The sequence below is a fragment of the Perna viridis genome, chromosome 3 (assembly GCF_037379345.1).
Source record: "Perna viridis isolate PV_CMFRI_1.1 ecotype Kerala chromosome 3, ASM3737934v1, whole genome shotgun sequence".
NCBI classification, from domain to species: domain Eukaryota; kingdom Metazoa; phylum Mollusca; class Bivalvia; order Mytilida; family Mytilidae; genus Perna; species Perna viridis.
Genome location: NC_142447.1, coordinates 13,115,934 through 13,128,867, shown reverse-complemented (window position 1 = coordinate 13,128,867; position 12,934 = coordinate 13,115,934). Strand labels below are relative to the sequence as shown.

At 33.3% G+C, this 12,934-nt stretch overlaps 1 protein-coding gene across 1 annotated transcript; it reads left to right on the top strand.

The window, feature by feature from the left end:
• The first annotated feature begins 940 nt into the window (after positions 1 to 940).
• Positions 941 to 12,560, top strand: LOC148621067 (bile acid-sensitive ion channel-like). Its single transcript, XM_088575094.1, has 9 exons — positions 941 to 2,641; positions 7,145 to 7,209; positions 8,226 to 8,389; positions 8,712 to 8,762; positions 9,385 to 9,487; positions 9,762 to 9,834; positions 10,499 to 10,685; positions 10,972 to 11,096; positions 11,734 to 12,560. The coding sequence occupies exons 1-9, from the start codon at positions 1,869 to 1,871 to the stop codon at positions 12,260 to 12,262; spliced, it is 2,070 nt and encodes a 689-aa protein (XP_088431220.1). The 5' UTR covers positions 941 to 1,868; the 3' UTR covers positions 12,263 to 12,560.
• Positions 12,561 to 12,934: the final 374 nt, after the last annotated feature.

The following is a 12,934-nucleotide window of genomic DNA, read 5'->3' as shown; positions in this document are numbered from 1 at the left end:
TTTGCTTCCAATATACAATGGAATCTTTCTGCTCACAAACACATTAACATTCAGACTACAAGACTACAAAATCTTGTCTTTTATAGGTGCAGTTTCTGTTCTTGTTTTTGTTTTTATTCAAGGTTTTATTTTGTTTTCCATGTCTGGTCTTTGTCCCTGGATTACATTCTTTTGATTACCGCTATAACCTTGGTTCCCTTGATTACTCTTGAAAACAGCAATGCAAATGTTAATTTGTAAGTGCGAAAAATTGTCAGATCAAACATGATTCCAAGGATTTTTATAAGTTAGACTAAAGGTTTCAGATTAGCCAGGTTTCTATTTGGTGCATTTAACATGTTATTTACATGATTGCAATTTGTTTGTTCATCGGAAGTCGGTTATGATTCATTGGTTTGTTTTATTAACATGTTAATCCAAACCTGATGTTTTAACTTGCTCGTTTTTTACTTGATTTTTGATACTTAATAGTTTTTTATCGACAAAAATAAAACAATGGAACAACAATTGAAGTATTACACTTAAAAGAAAATCAAATCATAAATTTCAAGAAGGAAGTTTGTAGTGTAAGTGCATTTAAATATCAATTTCGTTTTATCAGGATTGTTTAAAGAATTGAAAATGCTGATTATGCTTTGCCACGTAAGGACGTTTTTAGATAGCCTATCCCAGGCTTAAAATATTTTACACGATATGGAATCATTGTTTCACAATTAAAAAGTGTAATTTTATATTTCATAATTTCTGTTGTTTAAATGACGTGGTGACTTTTATCATGTATCATGAATGAGCGACTCATTGTCAAAAGATCATGTAACATGACACGAGATTTTAAGATTATTCTTTATTGAAATCTACACCTTGAAACCAATACTATTGTTTCATGGGAGATAATGTCACAATAAAAATGTCATTGTATTTTTAAGCATGTACTAATTCGAATTCGTTGTTGGCGTTTACCGACGATATGTGTGAAGTCGAATAAAATACCCGCTACTATTCAAATGCAAGAATATAACTGAATTGTAGATTCCATTATTGAATACAACATCCTTGGAAATAGTATTGATTTAAAGATGTTTTAAAATACCTAAAATTCCAAATGATCTATATTAATTTTGGAAATGTGGTTTAATCAGTGTGATAATCGCTTTAAAAGTCTTAAGGGTACTTGTCTTTGAAACTTCAGGCGATATATAGTTATCTTTTTAGTAATGACTGTTACATCATTAGATTTATTGAATTTATATATATATTTTTAAATCAATCGGAGTCAACTAACCGTGGAATATAAATGAGATTTGTTATTTGCTATACAATAGTTCTACGGTGACAATTAGCTGTGAAGTAACGGGGATTGCAATTTAGCTTTTTAACTTCTAAATCTTATATGCAGACGGAACATATGGATTAAGTGTATTTAGCAGAAGAAGTCAACTATTTTAAAACACTTGGGTGTTAATTTTAGTAGACGGAGTTCACCGCTGGATTTAAAACCATTAAATAGCCCAAACGAAAAGCGGTTTTTTGGGTACTTAGTATGTATACTTCGTAGAAATCTTGGATCTATTAACAATATTTCTTCCGAAACTGTGTATGCGTAGTTTCGGAATTTCAGGTGCATACTCTTATTCATGAATTAACGATTGTAAGAGGCAAATATTTGGCCATGGCTTCATCAGACATCTTGTATTAATTTACGGATTCAGACGGGCGTAGAATATAAAATTGTCTACCAAATAGATAAAAAAAAAACAGCAGACATTTTGAAAGTTATGCGTATATGAACAACTACGACTAAGCCTTTTGAAACCTGAACAGCTGCCTAGCACAACAATAGAGAAACCCCATCAAGAGTTTGTATCAAAATGGACGAGGAAGGAAGTAACTGGAAGGATAGATGTGAACGATATTTTACTTCGCTAACAGACAGTGATAAGCAAAGACAGAAAGACCAAAAAATGCAATCGAACGAATGGAAATCACTTGGTGCAAAATCAAACAACTCAAAAAGAGCAAAAATGCAATACTGGTTACGGGCTCTTGACATTCATGGCTTGCACTTCGCCGGTTCGACTAGAAACAGTCTAGAGTGCGCGGTGTGGTTCTTGATCGCTTTGGTTTCAGCTGGGGGTTTAGTTTTTATGTTGTATTTGTCAATCAACGGTTACATTAATCAGGATAACTATTTACAGCTCAAATCTTCAACACTTTCTAATAAAAGAATTCCTTCTACGTACATTTCTATATGCAATCTAAATGTTTTCAAAAGGTCGAAATTGTTGCAATCATCCAGACTGTCAAAACTTGCCAATATAGACTTTGGGTCATTCAATCCTCAACAATATTCATCTGCTAAATTATTATTGGAAACTAAAGAAATTTGGCCGATACTACAACGAGCTTTAGGTGGTGGTATTGATGACTTCGTGTCCGACCTTAACCACGATTTTCTTCCATATGCTGGTATGACGAAGTCCGACGATTGGGAGAGTCTGTATGGAGCTAGTAAGACATATGGATTTGAAATATGGAGGGATGCTGTTAATCCATCTTTGTCTGAAATTCGGCAATTTGGACATCAGCCAAACGACATGGTAGTCCAGTGCCGTGAAAGCAATGGAAGAGATTGTCAATCAAGGTAAAATACTTATATGTACAGTTATGCGTGCATTTTGTTATACTCATTTGAAAATATACACAATTTTTTTGTTTTCCCATTCTTTTTTATTGACTAAAACATTACAAAGATTTTTGTTGTAACATTAGCTTCTATTGTAACTGTATGTGTCAGTGTACGTCCTTCATTATATTACTTGTAAAGAATTTTATAGTTGAGGATTTTATTGCAACTCTATGTAGATTTGTTTGTTTGTTTTCTTTGTAAGTTGTTTGTTTTTATCTATGTGGTAAGTTGTCTGTGGTAACCGGGTTGCATTACAAACTTCCTGATTTCATTCCCTATAATATTCAAAGAAAGGGGTTCTTTTGTATATCTTTAGATTTATGGAGGGCATGATATGTTTCATAATTTCTTTGACTGTATAGCATATTCAATTCCTGGATCACCACATGCATCCTCCCACGAATGGTACCAGTTTGAGTATATATTTTTCTCGAACGATACAAATACGCGAATGGATAACGAGTTCGTCGTCAATACAAGGGCAAGATTCATTTTTTCCTTACTATAACCATATTCTTCTTTATACGTTTTCGTCCTTTGAAACACCGGTCTCAAGCATACTTTGTATTCTAAACCTTGGTATACTTTATTGGTATAGTTTATCCCTTTATTCTCCTGAATAAGCCCATAAATTGGTAGTTTTTATTTCGTTTTCATTAATTCAATTTCATAGTCCATGACTAATAACCAGGTTTATACATACGTCGCTTAGTATCTATTGAAATCTACATATTTCGCAACCTTCAAAGAGACACAAAGGAATAATTATATAATAATACACAATATGTCTTTGACGCAACGTACGTAATTAGTCTTCCCGTTGGGGAGGTACAATTCGTTTGTCGCATCTCAAGTGTCAGAGGAAAAAGTTTAAACAAATTATTCATTTCGTTTAATAGGTTGATGATTTTGCAAAAATATTAACTGCATGTTTGTACAAAAGGCTCGTAGTCCTACACAAGTTATTAAAATTCATCCATAAAATTTAGTGAATATGAAATATAAGTATTTAATTGTGTCAAAACAATGCGATATCGTTATATGTCTATTTTTTTATGAATCATTACACGCAGAGAATACTGGGGATTTCTATTAAAAATTATTGTATCCTTGTTTTTAAATGATATGTACATGTAATTATACCTCATTAGCTTACTTCTTCGTTTCTGTCACACTTGTAATTTTAAAACCACGATATGCATTTAATACGCTCATCTTTAAACGGACGTATTGTAGTATACCTATGTCTGAACCTCGTTTTCATTTTCCATTGTTTTTCTATATATGCTTCTTCCATATTTGAACTTTAAAGTGGGCGGGATTTCATTTATTTAGCTCCTTACGTAGGAGAATTCTTTATATTTGTCTTCTTTTTTATCAGTTTGGTTTGGATCTTTTCGCTATTCTAGAATTCATACATTTGGTAGTTCAACGAGTCACTACAATAAACGTAAGATCATTTGGACATTATAAACTATTTTATCGATTTACCACTTGAATCAGACGAATTTTTCGTCGATGTCTAAGATATTTAGATATTCGGTAGATTCATCATAGAAACGCGCCTATTAGTAAAATGCCATTTAACAACACTCACGCTTACTCGCTTGGGGCATACTTAGTATATTTATTCACTGTCATCAAAGTATTGTGCACAAAATTTATTTTTACTGTCAACATTGTTTAATTCTACTTTTCGCAAAAGACGCATTTAAAAAAAAAAAGTATTTCAATAGAAATAATTTTTTAAACTCGGTAAAAATGAACATTATATACTTTTCTTTAACTAAATGACTAATAAAAAGGAGCGTTTTAATTTATGCTGAAATCGGATAGTGACCCCCCCCCTTACACACACACACCACCACCACCACCACAATACTTTATAAGGAAAGCAAAATTTTTTCGGTATGGAGAGCTCTAACTGACCAATACTTTCGACACTCTTCGGCGTTGGAAAAATCGGTCAATTTCTGACTTGGTATAACAATGTGTCATTCTTTTAATCTTTTAGAGAAAGCTATAACTGTAATAAATACAATTTGACCAGATTTAACGTTAAGTTTTATTGAAATACATGTATTTCAAAAGGTTTTATCTGTTGAAATTGAAAATGGAGAACTGTAGACATTAAAAAATGAGATTTTGGTGACAGTGGCTCTGCACGCCATCTATTATATATTTTAACACATTTCACTATTATGTATAAAACAGCTTTTAATCGACATTTGCAACTCTCATTCATGATTAAATAGACTATTGATATTGTTTAGATTGACTTAGGCGGAAAAAGCGGAGGCAACTATCAAATCTCCTGGATTCTTTAAATTAGAATGATTAACCTTTAAGGCAAAAGCATGTTATAACTGGGACGTTACATGTAGATCAATTTCATTAAATTCGTACTGTGGGTCTTAGTCCTGTCTAATTATTTGACAAATATGCTCGGAACCCATGTTCCGCCAATAAAATGGAATGGTTGTTCTCTTACTGTGTCGAATGCTCCCAGGCTTTAGTAATCAGTAAATCAACTGTATTAGAAATTATGATTGCATTAATAAATTACATACATTTTGTATTTATATTTATAACAAGATTAGCTTTAGGGGTCATGCGATTTAATTTGAATTATACAACTAGGTTACATCATGGGCCATATATTTTAGGATCGAGATTATATATATATTTTGTATAGTCAAGCTCCACGCAGCGGCAGTCTTTCGTTTCATCTATTACCAACCGCTGCAAACAGGCCTTTCGAAATTCTCGGACATTATCAAATTTAATGATAACGTCATTTGACAATCTGATAACGTCGCTTGAAATCATTCAACACATCTGAAGACGTGAAATCATTACCGAAGAAAGGCGGATTGTAATAAGAGGTCAATTTCCGATTAAGTCTGAACAATTGTCGTTGGGCAGGGAAACTCAAGGGGAGGGCAGTACATAACTACACACGAAAGTGAACAAACTGCATCAAAATTTAACTGTTGATCCATTTTAATTTGGTTTCATTTATAAGACTAACCCCCTGTCTTCATGAGTGTTGTTCATAATCTTCTATTTACTGTTATGGCTTGGACTTTAGATCACGTTCTAACGTTTTTTTTTTTGTTTTTTTTACTTTAGTGCTATAATGTAGTATATGCTCAAAATGTCTCACTCATGTCAGTTGCGCAAAATCAGTGTTCACAACTGATGCCAAGTACACTATCACCTCCATATCTGTTATATCAATTTCAAAGAGAATGCGACGCATTTACAAGAAGCATGATTATTTAGTTTGTTTGTTTGTTTTGTTTGTATGTTTTACTTTTGTTTTTTTTTAATAGAATACTAACAGAATCAAAATAAATATTTGAAAAAGTAATGCACATTTTGTAAGCAGATACAAATAAATCTAGGATGAATGTGCACTTTATAAATATACGACATTGTTGAATTGATTGAAAAGGACTGTCATCATTTCTAAAGAATCATAAGGTGTAGAGACAATTAAATGCCAAAAGAAACCATTACAAACTAGATATGACTTTCATTTAGTTGAAAGTATTTTTACATAATAGGAAAACCTGTCACGAATTCACGCCCATTGTGAATGTCCTTTTAGTAATAACCCGACCGTTTAATCATTTTGGTTTTTAATATTTCATTGATAATTTACTTTGTATTGTGTGCTTCCCTTTTATTGTTTTGTTTAGTTTAGTTTAGTTTTTTTTTTTTTTTTGTGAAAGTATGTGGTTTTATGCTCTTTGTATGCTTTTGTATTGATAGGTGTAAGGAAAAGCTGATATACTCACTTTACTTACATAGCAAATCAAATTCAACTACTTGACCTTACGTAAGAAATTTTCAAAAATATCGCATAATCGTGTTAACAATTATTTTGTTCTTCGAAAAGCTAAACCTGTAAATACTCCATATCAAACAAAAAACAATACAAATCAAAAATAACACAAGTTATGGCACCTTCAGAATTGTTTTCCCTTGTTTATTTTTCCTATCTCAAGATATTTCAGTCATTTGTAAGGATTCTACATGACCGTAAAGTACATTCCATCACTAAAGAAGAAGACATACAAAGTAATATACGAACCCCCCCCCCCCACCCCATTACGTAATATCTGAATATGTAAATGTATCATTTAGAGCTTGGATATTGCAAGATTATATAGTGAAAATACCATTAGAATAAGTACGATCTAAGTCACTATTCACAAATTGGTGATGGAGCATTTTCCCATTTACCCATACGTGTAGAAATGTTGACAAAGGAACTTTTTAATGAAAGAATTATTCACTGCATGCTTTTCAACACGTGTATTCCATCATCTTGCTATACAACTGCTCACAACATTTTTACATCGATTTAACTAAAATACCTTCAAGTTCAATAAATTCCATGAAGCTTTTTTATCTTCTTTGCGTTTGATTAGGTATCTTTTGTATTTTCAGCGTGACAACCAATACAGACCAAGATCTAGGCAACTGCGCAACATTAAACGCTTCAAGTTACACAGGTAAAGTTTCAGAAAAAAAATCAATTATTTTCTAAGTGCGAATAAATTGAAATATTGTCTTTGCTTCAATTACATGCTCGAGGAGAATATGAATTATTGATAATATTTAAAACGTTTCTGTGACCTTTTTAAAGGCTTAGGTTACACGTTAAGGGTTGTTTCTGATAACAACTGTCCTAAGGACTTTGAAGTAGGTTTATACTAAATAAATGAATGATGTATTGTACAAAGGGAATTGTAAATGTAGCGGTATTATATCTACACGTCCGTCAAACATTACATCAGCCTGGCTAGTCGACGTATGATGTATCCATAGCAGGAGATGCATAATATCACTGTCACTGAGTACCAAAGAGTTGTGCGTAAATTTTATTTCTGCTATCGACAGTTTCTCATTTTAACTCTTTGCAGACGATATATTTTGCAACTTTACCATTTCAATGGCGAAAAAAAAAGCTGTATCTTGGCATATCAAGATAATAATATTATGGCATTTAAGTAGACGCTTAACAGAAAGACATTGCTATGCTGTGATCATTAATGGATCTGTTTACCAATGTTGTAATTAAAGGGAAGGTGGTACCTAGATTTTTTATTGAAAATTCTCAGTGTAGAGAGCAGTAATTGACCATTACCTCCGAAACTTTACGACATTGGAAAAAGACCAACTCCTGACTTTGCATAACAATGTATCATTCAGTTAAATGTTGTAAGAAAATTATGAATGAAATTATTAGCATCACAATTTAACTAGAGTAATCAAGGGAACCAAGATTCTAGAGGAGTTTTAAAGAATGCAACCCATAGACAAATGCCAGACAGGGAAAACAGACACACACAACAAAGAATAAGATTATTGAAATACTTTTCTCCAAAAAAGACATCTACTCAGTGTAAAACTGTCAACAATAAAAATGAGATTTACGATATTACTCTGGTGACGGTGTAATTGTATTGGTGTCAATACCGATTGCCCACTGACAATATGTTTCTATGATCTATATTACCCATTACAGATTTTGTATCATTGATACTAAATGTTGAGCCTCAGGAATCTGTTCCAGTATTAACACCTAGTAATGGACTAGGTGTCTTTATATTTTCCTCAGACCAGTCTATCGACCAATCAAGTCGTCACGTCGTTTCCCCAGCCAATCATCTGATAATACGCAATAGAAAGGTTTGTGGCATAGTGGTCAAGATTAAATTTAGTGGTTCAGAATCAATGTGAAACATAGTCAATACGGTCAACTTTTCAACTTTAATAACCAAAAAGCAAGTTCTTCGTCTCAGCTTAAAACCTTGCTCATAATTTTTTTTTGTGAAACACTGTAGCTTTCGCATAATCAGCACAATTCATAATTCGCTTTAATAATTTATTCAATAAACCAGTCTGGATATAAGACTAGTTTTCAACTAAATTTACGTTATTGTTTGAAATGGAGAAAGTCATATAATTCTTCATCAAACTCGTTGTTTTTTTATTTTTTTTTATTTTGAAGGTTGCATCAATTACACGCACTACTGATTGCAGTGAAACAGGAAATCCTCGGGTAAGACAATTCAGTGAACAGAACCAAAGGTGGGTCCAAAGGGGTTCTGCACCTCCTGGTGCTGCTTGCTGGGAAATTTTGGTATATCATACAGAAAAATAAGGGAAATCAGTGGAGTGAGCCCCATCATAGACAGTCAGCGGGTTCCCTTTTTGGAATTTCCGGTTCCACCGCTGATAACTTACAAGATGTTCCTACCACAACACATAATTGTTGTGGATATTGTGAAAGTCATGCTAAACTTCGGAAGTTATTTCCCCCTTCCATACATGTAGATAAGAACCCCTTCTATCGTTATATACGCGACTGGTAAGTGGCAAGGCTTAGATCGTTGTAATCTCCTTGGGTATTGCTACTCTGTAAAATTAATGATTTGGTCAGCATTTTTTTGTTGTACAAAAATGAAGGAGGCCACAACTAAATCTTCACAGACATCATCATGGTTTTAACCCCCGTATTTCTCGACAAAAGTAAACATTTATAATGACTCTTTTCAAGTCGTCAGATTTCTATTATCCATGATTAAGCCCAGCAGCACGAAAAAGCGAACTAAAAACTGAATTATGTCAATGAAACAGTGTGTAAACAATGATCAAATCAAAGTTCTCTAAAAATGTTACAGGTTTGTGAGCGGAGCTGTCTGGATATTTTGACGTTTAAATACTGTCAGTGCCATACAGACAGACAGACAGGACCGCAGTGTCAGGTTAATGATAAGTTTCAATGTAAGTCACGTTTTTAGAGTATCTCTGTGGTTTCTCAAAATTTAGAGTCAACTTTCAACTTTCCTTATTATTGGCCAGAAATAAACTTTTATTGTATTTAGACACCTTAAAATTAAAAAAAAATTATCCTACAATATATATAAACCGACTACTTAATTATAATAGCACAAGTGCGTAGAAACCATGTATATAGTTAAAAATATAGGAGTAAATGAAAACATCAAGAAAATGTAAATAAGAATTAAACGAGTTTTTTAACCCTATATTTTCATAGATGTTTGTCCAAGAACAGTGAAGAAATTACTTTCTATGGGGTCACTGGAATGCGACTGTAAACCAAAGTGCAGGTAAGTGTATTCTCAATCAAAACTTATGTAAATATATCGTCCACCTCTCACCTCTTCGACTTTTTTCTTGTGACAAGCCACGTGGACAAAAAAAATGTAATAATTCATTGGAATGTAGTATGAATATAATTATTTTAATATCGCTGCAATGGAACAACTGATAGGTCTTATTTTAATAATATTGAAAAATCGAGACTAGCCTTTTGAAAAAAAAAATATTTATACTGAAAACAAACACTATCTTTAAAAAAAGATAATCGACACATTGAAATTTTGTTCTTTTTCAGATAACACATTGCACGCAATGTCAAATTTTCGATTGTTTTTTTTCGAACGCTATTTCAAATTTTCGATAGTTTTTTTCGAACGCCACTAGGTTAGCCGTATTTAGCCAATCGGGAAACATAAGTGCGATCATGTGATTTGCGTTTCCATAGAAGAGCGTCCTTAAGGTCAAAGGCTAAAAAGCGAAACTATACCGACTGCGTCGGAAAAAATTTTTCTCTATCATTTATTTAGCAAGATTAGCGCATACAATATTTATATTCAAATTGAGTGGCCAGTGTACTTTTCCTTGATTGTCCAACCCCGAACTTCAACAATGCATGCGCTTTAACAACATTGTATTGATAAATTGAAATAGTGATTTTTTTTATCATTTCAGCGAAACAAAATTTGAAACAACAGGCTCAACACTGCCATGGCCATCAAATGAATATCTTGAGCACTTGGAATCATCTCTGCTGGGTCAAGGATTCAACAAATCATCAATTCAGTCATCCTTGGCCTATGTAACGATATTTCTTCAACCTGAAGTTTACGAAGAGATAAATGAGAGTCGATTGACATCAGTAAGTAAACAACGGCTAATAGGCTTTCTCTTTCCCTATTTTCAAGAACCTTTAGTCGAAACAGCATTTTCGCCATTAAATTTCATTTTCGTTTTTTAATTGAGTGTATTTGTTGCATCTGTGCGCGGGTGCGATTTTGTTAAATATTGATGATAATTTGGTCATAAGTTTTTTTTTAAAATCTTCACTAAATTAAAGTGGCCGATTTAGGAAGACGTGTTTCTGAACTCATTTTACACGATAAACATAAATCTGCTTCTGATGTATATTACTGTTTTTTTTTCAGTTACTAGACCTTCTATCGCAGATTGGGGGTCTTTCTGCCCTGTTTGTTGGGATGTCTATCATATCTGTGTTCCAGTTGCTATGGTTACTGGTAAAATTCCTTTTCAACACTGCCATAAAAAGAAGGTAAGGCTCATTCAACATATTCATAACAACTTAAATTTGACAGCGGCGTATCCAGGGGAGGGTTCAAACACACCTTTTGTTGGGCAATTTTGTTAAATTTCTCCTGTAGTTTGGGCAAAAATAAACAAATAGCCTGGACCTTCCCCAATTTCAAAATCTCTGGATCTGTCCAATTAAGTAACAGTCTTTATACAAATCAGACGGGAGGTAAATCATGCATGTCAAAAACTCACTGTATTAAGTTTTATTTCTTGTTCAGAAACCGTTATAGGTCACATAACCAGTCTTAGTTTTTCATTTAGTGTTGGGCTTTTGAGATAAAATTTATATAGATTGAACGTGAAATTAGCACTTTGCAAGAGTTATCATTCATGATTTGGTTGCTTTTAGTGGGAAGTTAAAATGTAGTTTTCTCAGAAATAGATCTAAATACAGGGAGTACAATTGTAACATAAACATATAGCATATGTAGACCAAAAAAGCATCGTCTGATCCATGGGTTTTTCTACACCATGTGCAGTGTCTGAATTTTATATGGACTGGTACTTCTTTTGCCTTAACTGATACACTATATTTTGTAATATTTTAAGTATGTCCGATGCAATAACTCAAATAACAACCATCTTTTGTATTAAAGGGCAGAACCAACGATGGAAATAGAAAACATAGCCAGCTCTGAGATTACATCGATCACATGGCAAGCATACAAGGACAGACACAAAGAACAGAGACCAAATCGTTTTACTCAGCCAGACTTGAAAAGAAACGGTCGACCTTCACACCTGGCACCTATAGAGGAGGAAAGAAAGTCAAATAATAAACGAACAGAATCTAAACAAGATTTTCTGGAAGATCAATTGTTTTCACATCCGTGGGAAAGATCTGGACTGAGAAGACCGTACACCACAGTCATCAATTCTAATCATGGAGGTGGTGAATTCCCCCTTTTTAACTATGTTGATTACAGCCGAACCAACAGTCCTATGCCAAGGTGTTCAACACCTGATAATTCTGATTACCGTAGTACAGCTAGACTCATGCCTGCTGAGGGTGATGTTAGTTTATTTCCTTCAAGGAACAAACACATGTCCCCAGCTGATGCCATTAAAACATATGGTACACCATCCCCATCTAAGTATCAGTACAGCGGGCCATACTACTTGTGATTATCTTCCCTTGACACTATATACGAATACAGTATTATCATGGACTATTTTTCCTGAATAGACGTCATGACATTTTAAAGTCTTGTGACTTATTATTGTATATAATATCTGCCAAAAAGCAATAATAAAACATGTGTTCAAATTAAACAAAGCTTTACTGAAGTCACAGGCCTGTAGTGCGCACCTCACACACCAAAATATGAAATAAGTTTCCCAGGGAAGGGCCAATTTTCCTTGTATTTTGTTCATATACAAGTACTCACTAGTCAATGCTGTATAAGACATAATATTATACAATGTAATAACAAACTAAAAAATTAAGAAGAAAAGCAGTAACTAGAAAAATGTACTTGATACTTAATAAATTTCATACTACATTGTTAATTAGGGATTCTACATAACAAAACCCATAGACTCTGTAAGATAACTCTTTATTCAAAATTCACCAGTTCTATTTTATTGTCCTTTTGTTGCTGGTGCCTTTCAGAGCTGTGTTTATACTTGTTGATGACCTTTTTGGTGATCTCTATAAGAATTCAGGTCTATCATGTATTTACATTATGTGCTGGTGCATTTCTTGGTTTTACCATATTACCATTTTCCTATTGTGATTTTGTCAGGAAGTAAAGGCGAAGTGGTACATTTTCCCTTGTGTATGATTACATCTCAATT